We start from the raw sequence: 16,429 nt of genomic DNA on the forward strand, positions 1-16,429 counted from the left end.
TTTCTAATTCTGTCTCTCATAGTTGAAGTGTACCAATGATGAAAATCACAGACCTCGCTCATCTTTTTAAGTGGGAGAACTTGCACAATTGATGGCAGACTAAATACTTTTTTTGCCCCAGTGTATTCAGTTGTTTATATGAAAAAAATAAAAAAATAAAGGCCTTTTCTAAATATTTTTTTTTGTCTTTAGCAGTTCACTGGTGCGTGTCTTCTGTGAGCTGGAGACATGGGTGAATTACAGGTGAGAAACTTTACATTCATCATATACATTGTTTAACCTTGTTTCATTCTCATTTGATTATAATAAAAAGGGACATTACTGATAAAAAATGGTATTACAATGGCCAGTTCTGTAACAAGTTTATTTACAACAATACCAAATTACTTTTTGATAAATTATGAGCAGCAGCTGGTTCACATGTACAGAGACTGTCATACAGACAGTATGTATATGTCCCAGAAACTGTCAATCCATATGCAGGGGGGTTGCAACAATTAATCTAGTAATAATTTGTTCAACTATCCAGATTATTAAGTAATACAAACAGCGTATTGACTGTATATGCATTATTCAACTATACAAGTGTGCAGTAAACTGAAGGAAAATTAATGAAGGCTATGATATACTTACAATATATATATATATATATATATATATATATATATATATATATATATATATATATATATATATATATATATATATATATATATATATATAAAATTTTAAAATTCAAACATTACATTATAACATTAAATAAACAGTTTGTCCACAGTTTTAAAGCAGCTGGACATTTTAAATAATTCAATTAATAAAGGTTCAGAGTTTTAGTGAAACAGTCTTTTTTTTTAACTGTTACATGCAAAATACTTCTCATTTTTTACATTGCATTTCAGTGAATGTCCAGAAAAATAGTACAATTACTTGTGTTGTACATACAATTTTTAATAAAATATTGTAAATGTAAAAAACAAGATTTAACACCCAATAACAAATATTTTAGTAAAAATGATTGGGCTGTGAATGTGTTTTGAAATTATCAATTGTTATCAATTTTGATTATTTGTTGCAGCCCTGCCATGCTCAGAATTATGGGAAATCTTAAGCGGTGAATAATGCATTAATTCTGCTTTATAATGAGCAGATGAGTCTCATTCATAAGGAGATATTTCAGTATTTAATTGTAGGCTATTATATGCTGAACATTAAAGTGGCTGAATGTATAATGCTCATTTTATGTGAGAGTTTGGAGGACACTTTATTAAGAGACAGTACTAATACGTAAATATTTTTCCTAAAGAATTTTAGCTATAGAAAGCTCTCTGAGTCCGGTGATGACCGTGGTGTTTCGGATACGAGCTTTGGAATCAAACTCTCTGACTCTAGTGATGACAGCGATTTGAGCATTGAAGTACCTCCTATATTCAGCCGTGAGTAAAACATTTTTATTCAGCCCAACATCAGTTCCCTTTCAGTCTGTACGTCGGACATCACAGAAGAATTTGGATCACTTCTGGTTTGCATCTGCATCTTGCGAACCGACTCTGCAGTGTATAAATAAGGAAGCAGATGCAGTGCACATTTGTCATTCACTGTGGAGCCGACTTCTATACTGCTGAAGAGTGTTTTCTGTGTTAAGAGGATGATTGAAGTTGTTTTGGTGGTACTGGCATGAAGGCACAACAGCGAGGGCCTCATTCTCAGTAATAGTGAAACAAACTCTGCTGTTTTTACAGCAAAACTCTGTTGGGTGATCCTTAATAGTGGTTGCACTATTTCCTGTGTTTTTGCCACTGCCATTTCCCTGTGTGCTTCAGCACGCTGAAAGAGCTTTTCCCTAAAAGAGTTCATGGGTGTGACACTGTGTCTTTTTCAAGAAGTTATTCCACCCATGTGTTTCTGGATGTGGTCGTTCCCTGTCACCAGCTGACTATCACAATCGTTGTCTTATGTGGGCATTCAGCATGCTGACGCAGCATTTGTGGATAGTCATGTTCCCGCAGTAGGCTTCTGTAAATATTTAATTTATATGTAGATTTACACTTAACTAAGTTTAATGGTGCAACGCAAAAATATTAAGTAGTGCATAGTGCCCATTTACATCAAAACTAGGTCTAACTAACTAAGTTGTACCTTACACACTGCTGGTGCAACAAGTAAAGACTGGGGAGTGGAAGCTATGGAAGGATATTGCTGACATTTTTCAAAAGGAATTGCAAATTGTATTTGCAATTGCGTTTTCAATTTGTGGACGCATAAAATGTGACATAAAAAATAAATATATATATATATATATAATACATCATATACAATCTTTAAAATAGGCCTATCCTTTTAGGTTATAGGTTATTGAAACTGGTGCAAAGAGACATTTTGAAACATTTCACCCGCTGGTACATGTGTTGTTTTTATGATAATCCGCGCAGATTTCAGTTGACGAAAATAAATATTAAAAGTGCGATTACTGACAGGATAATGTGCGCACTCCGAGCACAATACGGACAAGCATAGCCCGCCTAAACGGCTAAATAAACAGAAATATTTCAAAATGCCAAGGATTCACATAAACACAGTAGACATAGCACTGTGTGTTCACCAGTGTTCACACACAAATGTTTAACTCGACCTCACAGTGAAAGACCTGCACAATTAATTCAATATTGCAACTTATTTATCGTTTGCTGGATTTTTTGTTGTTGTTGTTGTTATAGTGTTGAAATTTTATTAAAATTTAAAAAAAATAAAATATATATAGGCCTATTTTTTAAATAATACTTTTATATAATTTTTATTTTTACTGTGGCTCTTTTGGAAAACTGCTTTAATAAAAAATAAAAAATGGGATCTTTGGTCCAAAAAGGTTCCCGACCCCTGCCTTAAATGAACAAGTTGAGTAGGAAAAAAACTTTAGTCGGGGACAGCCTATATTACTTCACATATTTTCGAGCCAGCATGTCACAAAGGGCATTCTGGGTTGAGCAAGCTGCGCTGAGAATGAGCGAGTAAATAGACTGCCATTTTTATTTGATGAAAAAAATTAGTTTGACCAACAAAAAACAAAAAAACAAAACAAAAAACACCCAACAAAAAAAACCCCACCTATTATGGTTCTTTAAAGATTTAAACGGATTCAATGTGTTTTCGTTTTTTCATCTTAATGTATTATTTATCTAGGCTAAGTGAGAATATTTAGTGTAGGCTTATTTATTTTATGCTTTTATTTTTATTATTTTATTTCTCTGTTTTCAGAAACACTACAGGTGCGTGACAATTTTATAATGTGTCAATCCAGGTTCTGTTGCTGAGCTGTTCTCAATGCTGCTGTTTGCACGTTAAAATAAACCTGTGACATTTTTTTGTTGTCTTTTTAATGAGTCACAGACACTCATCAATTGTATTTTTATTTAATGGCAGTTTAATATTATGATATAGCCAATCAGTTAACAGTTAATATTTAATATGAACGGCGGTTGTCTGTCGGGAAAATTCACGGAATTGAGCTGAAGGAAGATACATCGGTAACCCCCACAATTAAGCAGCATGTGTGTCTGAAAATGTTTTAAATGTCAAAATAAAGATACAAATATAAAGTTAAATGAATATGTATAGCTGACATATGATGAAAAATAATAATGTTGAATAAAATGATATGAAGCAGAAAATCAGATCATCCTATGAAACGAACATGAACTGCGATTGAATGTCACTAATGTAATTTTCTTTTCTTTTTTGATCGCTTGGCTCTTGAGCACAAAATCATATGGACAACACACCACTCACATCATGTCAAGTTTCTATAGATTCGCTGATTTTAACTCATCATGGTAATTTACTGTTTCAGTTCGAATATGAGGATATTTGTCTCATAGATAGCCTAGGCTACCTAATGCAGTCATGTCAGTTTTCTTATTTGCTGTTTTTTTCTGGTTGTCACGTAAACATACAGTCAGTTCAGCATTTTGACTTTGAACTAAAGAGTTTGAACTTTTTACATTTTTATTACAAAAATAGCCACAACTCCAGTTTTCCACCACTTGTGGGGCGTAACCTACGTTCAGACTACATCAATAAACCCCGCCCTCAGGCCTGATTGACAATTGACTGTGTTAGACATAGAAATGCAAACGCAAAGGGGATTGCGATTCCATTTGAATTTTGTGCAGGTTGTTGCAGGACATGGAGGAAATGAAATAGCAAATAGGTGATTTTTCTATTACTATTCCAAAATGGCAGGGTCATTACTTGTAAGACATTGGAAATGCAATTGCAAAAAGACTTTGCTTTTCCATTTATATTATGGTAGTCCTTGAGCATTTGCGTAAACAAAAATGCAAACGGAAATGCGCCATTTTTTGCACAATTTGCAATTGCTTTTGAAAACTGTCCGTGATATCCTTCCATAGTATGCTCCGCAAATACACAAATAGAAAGAGCAAAGTGTGGGAGACATTATCCGGAGTAATGAAAGATGACGTTACAATGAGCATTTACTACTTTAAAAAAAATGCGGGTCAGGAAGTGAGTTAGGTACAATATTTTCTTTTTTTTTTTCTTTTTCTTTTTTACGGTACGTTGCGGGAGGTTTAGTTGAAAACGTCGGTCGGGTGCGGGTTGTTCGGTCGCTGGGGGCCTGGCTAGCGCTCCCCAGCCCGTCCCGCTGGCTCATCCATACCATCAGACTCGGCTATGTGATTCAGTTCGCCCGGCATCCCCCCAAGTTCAGGGGTGTTCACTTCACCTCTGTGTCAAAGGAGGGCGCCCCGGTGCTTCAGGTGGAGATCGCAGTCCTACTGGCAAAGGACGCGATCAAGCCGGTCCCTCCAGTCGATATGAAGACCAGCTTTTACAGTCCATACTTCATTGTACCCAAGAAAAGCGGCGAGCATTTTCGGTCGACGAATCGTGCTTGGAATTCGGGCCATGTTCACGTGATCCTGAGACCCCGGCCTGGATATGTGCCCAAGGTTCCCACCACTCGCGGGACCAGGTGGTAAGCCTGCAAGCGCTGCCTTCGGAGGAGGCAGACCCAGCCGTGGCTTTTCTCTGTTCCATCCGAACCATTTCAATCATTTCAATTTATCATATAGGGTCAATGTGGGCAAATATATAGTTAATATATAGTTGAATATTTATTTGGATATTTAGTTGAAAATTGTGTGTCCGCAAATGAGCAAGCCAAAGGTGACAGTGGCAAGGAGCCGAAACTCCATCAGGTGGAATTAGGGATGTCACAGAACCAAAATTCCAGTAGTCAGTACCAATACCATAAAAATTTGTTGGTACTCGTACCAATTTCGGCACCACAGCTAAATGTTTTTATTTTATTTTATTTAACTATTTTTATATTTTTTATTAAATTCAATGAGTTTATTATTTATGATTAATAATAATCATTATATGTAAATAATACATAAACATTTAAAGGCTGTGTGCTGTTTAAAATTTAACATTGTTTATAAAAAAAAATTAAGTGTAACCAATACTAAAATTAAGTGAAAAAGAGAGGCATATTATTATTATTATTATTATTATTATTATTATTATTATTATTATTATTATTATTATTATTATTACATAGAGATATAGCTAAATCTACAGTACAACAGTAGCCTAGCCTGGTTAAAACCAGAGCATTCTCAGTAGTAACAGAGTTATTGTCTGGCAAAGCTTCATTGACAAATAATTTCCAAAGGGGCGTCGCCAACAGACATCACTCAAATGCCACTGGGGGCAACTGGATAGACCTAAAACCAATCAGAGTGATGAAGGAGATGATGATTGCAGAGCGGAGAAACATCTGAGACTCTGACAGCAATACTCGGTTTGTAATTTCTAGGAAGATGTTGCAAAGGCTTCTGATGAATTTTGCTGTTGTTGTAAAATAAATATGATAATAGCTGGTGTCCACCACAACTCCATCAACATTTTTGTAAAATTTGGAAACCCTAATAGCATCTCAGAGCGACTGAAACATCTCGGATTGACGGTCGAAACAGAAAACATTGAGCTCTGATCGCATTCGCACCCGTTGTAAGGCATCTGTATTGCGATTAGAACACGATTTGTAATATTTTTAAAATAAAATAATATTGATGAATCTTCGGAAAATTGTATCTCACAAACTTTATTCAAATTCAGTAATTTCAGATGTGTTAGAACATTTTCAGACTTGAGCATAGTTACGCTAGTTATGTATTTACAGTTTTTAAATAATTACCGCATCTAGTTTAAGGAAATAAGCACAGATAGGCCAGATCCAGAGCTGTGTGTGTGTGTTAGCAACTGAGCGTTGTTCTTTGCTCGAGTTTTAACTTACAAGAAATGTTTAAATCGCTTAAAACAGACGCGATAGCTGATTCGAACGAGTGATGTTCCACGGTGCATCCATCTTTGTAATGTACAAAATCTGCTTCACTGTCGCTGCGCTGTAGTCATCGTATAAAGCAACGTTTCTGATTGGTGCCGCGATTTCGACGGATTAGAAATGTGTTTGAATGGGCTCTTTGCCAGACTACTTGCAGAGCAAATCTAAATTTGCCGGAAGTTGTCTGGGTTTTCCCAGGCTAACAGTAGCCTAATATATTCTGTCAATTTCTTCATGTTACACCAAACTTTTATTTTGACTGGTTGCTGTGAAGACCTTTGAGCGTCTGTGTTCATGATATGACTGACCGTTTTCTCAAATGAAACGGTAAATTCTCCTTGAGTAAGTTCCCGCCCCAGCAGATGGGGGTTTATGGGGCTTATGCAGGACGCTGAAAGTGGCAGCAGCCATGGTGTTTCCCATAGGGATCCCAATTCGTCAGTGATGTCTGATGTACATCAAACATGACCAACTAAAAGGGAATATCTTGGTTATGTATGTAACCCTTATTCCCTTAAGGAGGGAATGGAGACGTACGTCCCGTTGCCACAGTTGCTGAACCATCATTGCAGGCCGAGTCACTTGTTTGGCTCCTGAATGAAAAACAAACGTGCACTGCATTCACTTCCTTATTTATTTCCCTACTGTGGGGCAGAGCATGATATGCGAATCTCGCACGCCAATGGCCATTGGCCCGTTCTGTAAGCTGATAGGGGCTCCCAGAAGCGATCACGATCACAATTTGTCAGTGACGTCCGACGTTCATCTCTGTTCCCTCCTTCAGGGAACAAGGGTTATATAAGTAATCGAGATGTTTTGTCAGCAGTAGACAAGTGGCGATTTTCGATAATGCGATTTATCACGATAATGAATATGCACAATATTTTTATTGTGGGCACTTTAAAATATCGTAAATAATAATTTATTAACAATTGATATTTTTTTTATAATGCACTCAAGAATACTTTGCCCATTAACCATATAAATGCTCAACACCGCTGTATTCTGCGTCAAAGGGACACGCGCTCAGATGTAATATGAGAAGCACATGAACGAGATGCGCTGCTGAAGTGCCGGCAGCACTTCTTCCGTGACAGTAGAGGGCGCTGATGAACTGCAGAACGCCGCACTTACCCCGGAAACCCCGCAAACAAAAAGCAACCGCGCAAGTGTAGTTTTTAAAACAGCCATTCGTTTTTTTGTAAACGAATGTTGTCTCAATGTTGTTCATCACAGCACCAAATACTTAATACTTAAAGACTTAATAGGCTATTTATTTTCAAACTTAAACATTTTTATGTTTTTTTATGTTTTAATCTGGACTACAACATGCCCTAATGATTCGATTTTTTTTATTTTATTGTTCAGTAAAACTTTGAGACATACGACTTATTAGTTAACATGTTAATTCATTATTACCAAACTGACAATGAAAAATACTACTTTATTGGTTATGTGTCTATTCAGAATGACTTAAGCAGCAGCCTTTATTTTGGGCATGTCATTCATGTCCCACTTCAAAATGGAGGGCTTTAATGCTCATACGAGTCATGTTAATTAATCATTTTACTTATCAACATAGTGATACACTTGTAGTATTTTGTAGGAATTACTCTAAATCTTGATTTTAGGAGTGTTGAAAGAACATGGATACACCATACAGAGAGAACTTGGACAAGGGTCTTCAGGAACAGTGTATCTGGTCACCAACACAGATGGAGATCCTTGTGTGGTCAAAGTGATTGATTACAGACATGTAAGATCAATCAGCATTTACTAAATCAAGATTTTACTTAAATATTAATCACCATAACAATATATTTTCACTAATTTAAATTTTTTATTTAAGATCATGTTGTTGTCACAAGTGCTACTTTTGCAATAAAAATAAAAATAAACAAATTATCATTTTCCCACAGAATGAGGAAGTCGAGATCTTGAGAAGTCTGAAATATGGATATATTGTTACTTATGTGGATTCATTTAAAGGTGTGTTTACATTTTAATAAAAGGTGTAATGATGCTTTAGTTTAAAGTTTTTTTTGAGAGAGAGAGAGAGAGAGAGAGAGAGAGAGAGAGAGAGAGAGAGAGAGAGAGAGAGAGAGAGAGAGCAATTACAATTGAAAATTATTCAAATGTGCAGAGATTGAAGAAATGTAACAAAATTAACAAAACAAAATCATCTGCATACACAGTTGTTGTCTGTGAAATGAAGCCGTACACTTATAAGTACATGTCTTTGTTGAAATGATGGCTGGATGTTTATTGATTCAGATGAAGATAATGAACAGTTGTTTGTGGTGATGGAGTATTGTGCAGGAGGAGATCTTCATAAGAGGATGCAAACACAGAAAGAGAAAAAAAAAGGGATTTTTGAAGAAAAACAGGTGAGTGTCTTATGTAGACATACATATTCCAAACATCACATGTGGTTTATAAGTTACATTAATTCTAAACAGTAGGGGTGTGCCATATACTGTCCACGATAACACCGGTATACATTTTTACTTAAGTGTCATATCGCGATATCAATGATACAGCGACGCAATGATGTATGGCGCATTTACTTCCCAAGTGTCTACAAAACCTATCTGAGAGCAACACGTCACGAAGAGCGTTCAGACTTCTTGACAACTGACAAAACATCGATAAGCTGTTATTGATGTGTGCAGAGCAATATTTGACCGGAAGGGTAAAATTGATGGTTATTTTTTGTCAGTTACGACTCGATAGATCCAGCATTCTGCCTCCATTGGTCCTCAGTCTTTTTGTCACTTAGCGTGGCGTAATCGCAGTCGATCCAGCTGACGATGACATCACATGCATTATATATAAATATAATACAACTAAAGACTTTTCGGAGATATGAAGGATGCAATGCTACTCTATAGGTACTCAAGATGGACATGAGATTGACTGAAACTGAGTGTTTCACCCCCCCTAAAAAGTTATGTTACCCTTTTTTTAAGATTTCAAGTGAAAACACTACCAACTTGAACCAATACTACTTTTTAACTTTGCTTACATTTGACTCATGCTGTGTGACTGAAATCCTGCTGCGTCCACCTAATGACAATACATTTCCACTTGGAATGAGGTATTCTCTCATGAATAACAGGAGCTCATTGGAAGAGGGTGGACAATACCCTTCATGCTGTTTGCACTAATAAATGCTGCTGCCTATCAGCTGCAATAACCAATAAAACGTTGTTCCATATATTGTTTTCTATATCATCATAAATATCATTATCTCAAATATTCTTGAAATATTGTGATATAATTTTGAAGCTATATCACCCACCCCTATAGCCTGACAAGCCTGACCCACATCAAGATGTTTGGTCTGGAAACTCACCATTGACAGCTCAATCCGAGGGGCGGATAAACGGTTGTCTTTCAAACTCCCTCTGCACGCGATAGGATAACGCTACAACCAACCAGAGCAACGAAGGTGAAGCAGAGCTCGTTGACAGATTAAACATTCACCGTATCCGGTCGGCTAAACTCCAAACACATCTTCCCTTTTTAAGAATGACTTCAGTGCCGTTCTTTGTTCTTTTCTCAGAGGAAAGCTTAACTCCAAGTCTTCCGGAGTCACGGTCAAAGCTGATTCGAAAGACCTCCGCTGTTCGCCCGTTTCTGTGTTTACTAGAAGCACGCAAATGCATCTCGGCCATCGTCAGTATGGCCCCGCCCACCGACTCTATACACGATGTGATTGGCCCGGCAAGAGTTTGGCGATTACAGCTCAGAAGGGTATTGAGAGTTGCTAGACGACACTCACGGGCAGATTAAATTTGCTGCCGCTAGGGTGCGTCTAGATTTCTAGGCTACCACCCCTACTAAAATAGAACTGAAGTACTTAGGAAGACTAGCCTGAATGCCAGCCGAACCTAGCCCCGCCCACAGCATTTTTAGGTTTGGCAGTTCAGTCTGGCATCGCTCCATAGAGGAGTAATTATCTCCGAACAAAAATGGTCCGAATCAATGAAATCATCAAGGCGGGCTTTAGACAATGACGGACAGATGATAAACAGTAACGTAATCATCACGTCATCAAAGGGGCTTGGGTTATATTTACTGGAATCCTAAACTGAGAGCTTGTTTGTAAATGCATTCACCTTCATAATTTCACTCAAAGATGATGATCATGTTGGGTAAGTACTCTGTGTATCAATAAATTATTTTATTTTTTTACAACACCGGCTAAGATCATATATTCCAGTGCGTGCAGACAGGGTTGCCAAGTTTTTACAACAAAATCCACCAACTACTAGCCCTAAACAATAGCTTCTCGGGGGGTTCTCTGGGGAAAAAATGGTGTTTTTTTGGGGGGGGGGGTGCAGTTGAGCTCTGTCTGTTGACATTTGACAAAGCGTGGCTTCGTTGCTCTGATTGGTTGTATGTCTATCCAATTGATGTCTTTCCTGGTTCGGTTGAAACACGCCCCATAATCACAGCCCAATGGAGCAGTTTCAGACTCATATTCTGACTAGAATTGAGTATAACCACGGCAGGCTAGAGAAAGACCAGACCAACCTGCAAACATGAGTGCACATGAGTGCAACCTGCAAACATGAGTGCACTTGACCAGACCAACCTGCAAACATGAGTGCACTTGACCAGACCAACCTGCAAACATGAGTGCACTTGTTAGTGCAAGCTCTCAGTTTAGGATTCCAGTAAATATAACCCAAGCCCCTTTGATGACGTGATGATTACGTTACTGTTTATCATCTGCAAACATGAGTGCACAAGAATCTGCAAACATGAGTGCACAAGAACATAGGACTAGAATTGCCCTATGTTCTTCTGCTGAAAGACTTGACATAACCTTAAGAGTAAAGATACAACCATTTTAGGGTATACAGTGATAGCTGAAGAACTTAGTACAAATACATTGTTTTTCAATTTGTAACTAATGACACAAAATGTTCTGCTTTCTCCATGTGTATCTCTTCTGTGCGTAGATCATTGACTGGCTTGTTCAGATTTGTTTGGCTCTGCAGTATGTTCATGAGAAGAATATTCTTCACGGAGATATAAAACCAAAGGTAGACATTGACAAAGCTTGATAAATCATGTCACCAAGCCAAATGTGTTATGATTTGAGTTTTGATTTATGAGTTTTCTGATGTCATTCCAGAATGTCTTTCTGACTGAAGATGGTTACATCAATGTAGGAGATTTTGGATGCTCAAAAACATTGCAAAGGTAAAAAATAAATAAAGTAAATAATAGGATCTGTTGAATGTTATATATATTGAATAGTAGAATAATATATATATATATATATATATATATATATATATATATATATATATATATAAGGGCTGTCAGAGTTAACACATTAACGCAAATTCATTTTAACAGCACTAAATTTATTAGCGCGCGTTAACGCAGTGCGTATTTTCTGTTTGATCCAAGTTTGTAGTTGGAGAAATTAAGATCAGCCATAGACGTAAAGTATGCAGCAGCAAACATTAATAGGGAAAGAAAATCTGTCCCCGGTTCACTTACATATGGACGTAATATTACTTCTTTAGCTCCAGAATTACTTCTTTTCTCCAGCCCATTTTGCTATCTCATCTGCAAGTCTGTTTCCTTTGGCTTCATCTGTTTCTCCTGCAGCATGTCCTGCTACTTTGATAACAGCGAGTTTTGATGGGTGTTGTGCTGCATGAATGAGCTCAGCTACAAGGCTATGGTGGGCTATTGGCTTTCCATCTGAAGTCTGAAGAACTGTCAAACGGTCGCTGTGAAAACAGATCTCTTTTGCAAGCCTAAATTCACCAAACTGTTCACTAAACCTAAGGGTTTCATGCACCCACAGCCTCTTCTTCCTCACTAGTGCTATCACTCGCATAACTCGCAGAAAGTTTTAAAAACTCTGCCTACTTTGCTCTGGCCAGCGAAACGCATATCGTGTTCTATCTGAAGGGCTACGCTGAACCCCGCGGCAAGCGCAGCGCATTCCGCATCCTGTGTGAAAGGCCCATTACTCAAAATAGCTCCTACCTGATGTGACGTATGTGTAACAGGTACCGTGGCAACGGCACCGTGGTGAACAGATTGACTCCTGTAACACAGGAGAGAAACGAGGAGACAGTGTGTCAGGTCCGAGCTCTCTGTAGTAATTTATTAAAGATTTTTCTTCAGTAAACACATCTCTATTATTTAGAGTTATTTTATGTTTCACATATTACATATTCAGTGCCTTTTTTCACATTACAATGAATTCCAGTGTCCATGTCAATACAAAATCCATAATAAAATACACCTCTGAGTACCAAATGTATGCTCACTTACTCTTCATGCTTGTATTTTACACTATTTATCAAAACAAAATGTAAAGACAATGGTAATATTCACCAGCTATGTTTAGGATGCTTAATAACTTCTATTTCCAGTATTTTATCAGTATCACGTTAATACAGTCCTGCAAATCATGCTGACAACTACTAAAGTGCTCCAAATGGAACTTCAAACCTCCTTTTAAACAGTAACCATTTTTGTCTAAACTCATTGAGAAAAACACATTTTCAACTGATAGTTAGAAACTAACATACAGTGAGCTAACAAATACTCGTTGACATTGCAAGCTCATAAAATACCTTTGTGTGCTTTTATATACATTGAAAAGTGTGTGTGTGTGTGTGTGTGTGTGTGTGTGTGTGTGTGTGTGTGTGTGTGTGTGTGTGTGTGTGTGTGTGTGTGTGTGTGTGTGTGTGTGTGTGTGTGTGTGTGTGTCGACCCGCTCCATGTGCGCGTTGCCAGTAGGCCGTTAATCTGCCAGACTTTGCCCTCTCATTTCAAACTCATTACCAACAAAATCAGAAACAGACTCTAACGAAAATTACTTCACTAAAGCAGTTCAATCATATATCAAACACATTTTAGCATGGCTAAATTATAGTTCTGATGGGTTTTTGTACATTTACCAACCTGTAACACAGGAGAGAAACGAGGAGACAGTAGCTGTGTCCCAAAGTGAAGTGCGCGCACTTCGAAGGCCGCATTTGAAGTGCGATTACGTCATACCTGCACTACGAAGGCTGTCCCAATGTGAAGGCTGCACCCTCTGAAAGCCGCATTTGAAGTGCGATTACGTCACAGCGGCACTACGTAGGCTGTCCCAAAGTGAAAGCTGCACCTCTGAAGGCCGCATTTGAAGTGTGATTGCGTCACAGCGGTGCGACGAAGGCTGCCGCAATTCATGAGCGACTTCAAAATGCGCCCTTCGGTTCTCAGGCAAAGGAAGGGTACAGCAGATGGGACCTTCCCATAACTTCGCAGCCTTCCCTATCCCAGAATTCATAGCACACTGGTGACTACAGGATTTGACTGGTCCGCATTCCCGCGGCACTCGATCAGATTCCAGTTAAAGACGGTAGCGGTCGGTAACTCAAGTGTAGCCTGGGTACTATTGAACACAACAGCGCAAGCGCTAGAAGTAAATAAAACGTCCAACGTTAGTGCATTCACACAGTTCCCAGTTCCCTGCCCTGAGCAAGATAAACTTTAATTTCCCTATTTTTAAATGCTATTTATTCCTCAACCATTATCTCAAGAAGAGGAATCAGTCCATTATCACCCTTTTCGCTGTTTCTTTTTTTCCCATACACTTTCTTTAAATAGCCTTCAAAATCTGCGCGGCGCTGTATTTTCGTCCTGCTCCCGCTATTCCGCACCGCACCATTCCGCTCGCGCAAAATTCACTCCGTGCTCACCAGCTATAAATTATTTTATTCCCGACCCGACTGATCCAGCTAAATTTAGATTTTGTTTCCTTTTGTAATGCACGTTATAATTTGTAGCTACTTTAAACACATTTATGTTTATACATATATTTTCTTGCCATGTAATTTAAAATGTGTAAATGAAAATAAATTGGGCTGCATTTCCCGATAACGTTGTCTCTTAGCGCTCTACGAAGACTCTAAAGGTATAACTTAACTGAAGGTATACCATTTCTAGGTGTGTTCCCCGAACTATACCTTAGTAGGTCGCTTAAGGTATACCTTCTTAAGTGCGACGTTAGCGGGTGCTGTCCGTGGCCGCGGTGCTGAATTGGCTTATATCGATGGCTCAAGAATCGATTATTTACTCTATGCAGGGGCTGTTTCACTGCGTTATGCGAAACAAATTATGTTCTTTATAAAAGAAACACTTCAGAAATAGTTGAACTTTCATTTATCATACAAAATTGCACCTAAATTTTACATAATTCTGAAATGAGTGCACGAACCAGCAATCTCATGCTCAACTGCACCATGAGCATCACGCGTCATTTAAATTATTACAATATATTTTCCATAGTGTCTTGATTTAATCCACAACCAGGGATGATTGACCATGCAGCAGCTGCATAACAATAACTAATTTATATTATTAGATGGCCTACTCAATAAAAACGCAACACGCAAAACATATAATCATCTGCTACTATATGGCGGAGAAAAAATAAAGAAAGAGAAGAGCCGCCAGCAGCTGATTTTAGTAGCTGAGCTCCGTCCAGTTTGTCTCGACAAAGCTGGTCCAACAAGATCTAAAAGCTGCTTAATTTGCTGTCGTGGTAGGCTTTTTTTTTTTTTTTTATAGCAGCCTTCTGACATGGTAGCCAGGGACTTAGACTTAGAAAACTTTAATGTCCTCAGAGAGGCAATTTGTTATGCAGTACAGACATATTAACACAATCCACAATACAAACTAACTAAAGTTTTCATGTATGAAATGCACATACACTAAATGGCTCCGCGGACAGCGCCATCTTTGATTTAGCACAATTCTATTCGATGCCTCGCTGCCAAAGTTTGACTAAACTCCCCTCCAATCATTCCCTTTAAATAGGCTCCTAAGCCTTTCCTGTCTAATGGTTTGCCAGCTGATGTACCTTTGGATAATATCATTAAAAAGCTAACAACCATTGGTGTTTGTAATGAAATTTTATGACAATGAAATTTCTTATGACAATTTTAACCCTTGCATTAAAAAATAAATAAATAAATAAAAATAAAAAATTCAACTAGCCTAATTGAACACTGGGTGTATATTACAACTTCGGAATTATATTCGGATAGACTGACATATAAAGAAGCTTTTTTCACAGTGGTGGCCACTAGTGGAATGAACTTTCAATAGTGATAAGGTATAGCTAAGAGTGGTCCAGACCAACCTTACGAAAGTATGACTTAAAGTTCGTTTCGGGAAACACATATTAACATTAAGGGATACCTTAAGGTTTAACTTAAGAATGACGTAGAGTTAAGAAGGTTTCGGGAAATGCAGCCTTGGTCTATTAGCCTACGTAGGCTTTTTACAACTAGCCTATTTATAGACCAATAAAATAACTATAAGTTTAACATTAGAAACAACACATTTTTATTATCAGCCAAACCAGAAGAAAACACTTTTCAACACTTTCATTGGGCTGAGCGGGAGAAGCTGGAGCTGGACCGGGATGGGGAATAATGCACTATAGAGACTCTGGTAAGGCCTGAGCGGGACATCATCTTCTGGGATGAGTGCATATTTCCACTGTCCGCAGCTCTGCGGGGCCGAAACGGTCGACGGCTGCATGGCATGCCATAAAAAATGCATCTGAGATGATGAGTTGAATAAAAATAAGTAGGCCTACTTAAAAAAAAAAAACTTGGACGTATATAGGCTAAATGTTTAAAATATATTGTAACAGTTACATTTAACATAAGAAATAAACTGTTAACTAATATTTGCAATTTGACAATATTTAACCGGCTACAGATTTACATGCTTATGGTCCAGCCCATCGTCGCAGGCTTTGAAGCATGTCAAAACCCAATAGAAAGCTCAAAAAAGTATATAAGTAGTAGTATATGCTCCATTTCTCTTTTTAAAATCTCCTCACGAACGTCCGCTGTCAGTTGTCAGAACCTGCTAGTCCATTAACGGCGCTTTGGTTCATTGTTGCCAAGTCTGGAATGGGGTTGCATTTAGGCTACTGTTGCTTTGGGGTGTTGGTAGCCTATAGTCCACAGGTTAAGTTGTCTTTACTTAAGCAATATTTCTACTGCCCGCGCCCCG

At 37.9% G+C, this 16,429-nt stretch overlaps 2 protein-coding genes across 2 annotated transcripts in view; one reads left to right on the forward strand and one right to left on the reverse strand.

The window, feature by feature from the left end:
- The window catches only part of LOC137080903 (uncharacterized), a 470,496-nt gene that overhangs the window by 116,419 nt on the left and 337,648 nt on the right, over window positions 1-16,429 (reverse strand). The window lies entirely within an intron of this gene.
- Window positions 1-16,429, forward strand: part of LOC137073870 (uncharacterized) — a 76,532-nt gene that overhangs the window by 8,454 nt on the left and 51,649 nt on the right. The window contains exons 2-6 of the mRNA XM_067442610.1: window positions 7,999-8,123; window positions 8,287-8,356; window positions 8,642-8,754; window positions 11,338-11,421; window positions 11,514-11,581. Coding sequence (XP_067298711.1) covers window positions 7,999-8,123; window positions 8,287-8,356; window positions 8,642-8,754; window positions 11,338-11,421; window positions 11,514-11,581 — 460 coding nt within the window. The remainder of the gene's footprint in view (window positions 1-7,998; window positions 8,124-8,286; window positions 8,357-8,641; window positions 8,755-11,337; window positions 11,422-11,513; window positions 11,582-16,429) is intronic.

The sequence above is a fragment of the Pseudorasbora parva genome, chromosome 1, assembly GCF_024679245.1.
Source record: "Pseudorasbora parva isolate DD20220531a chromosome 1, ASM2467924v1, whole genome shotgun sequence".
NCBI classification, from domain to species: domain Eukaryota; kingdom Metazoa; phylum Chordata; class Actinopteri; order Cypriniformes; family Gobionidae; genus Pseudorasbora; species Pseudorasbora parva.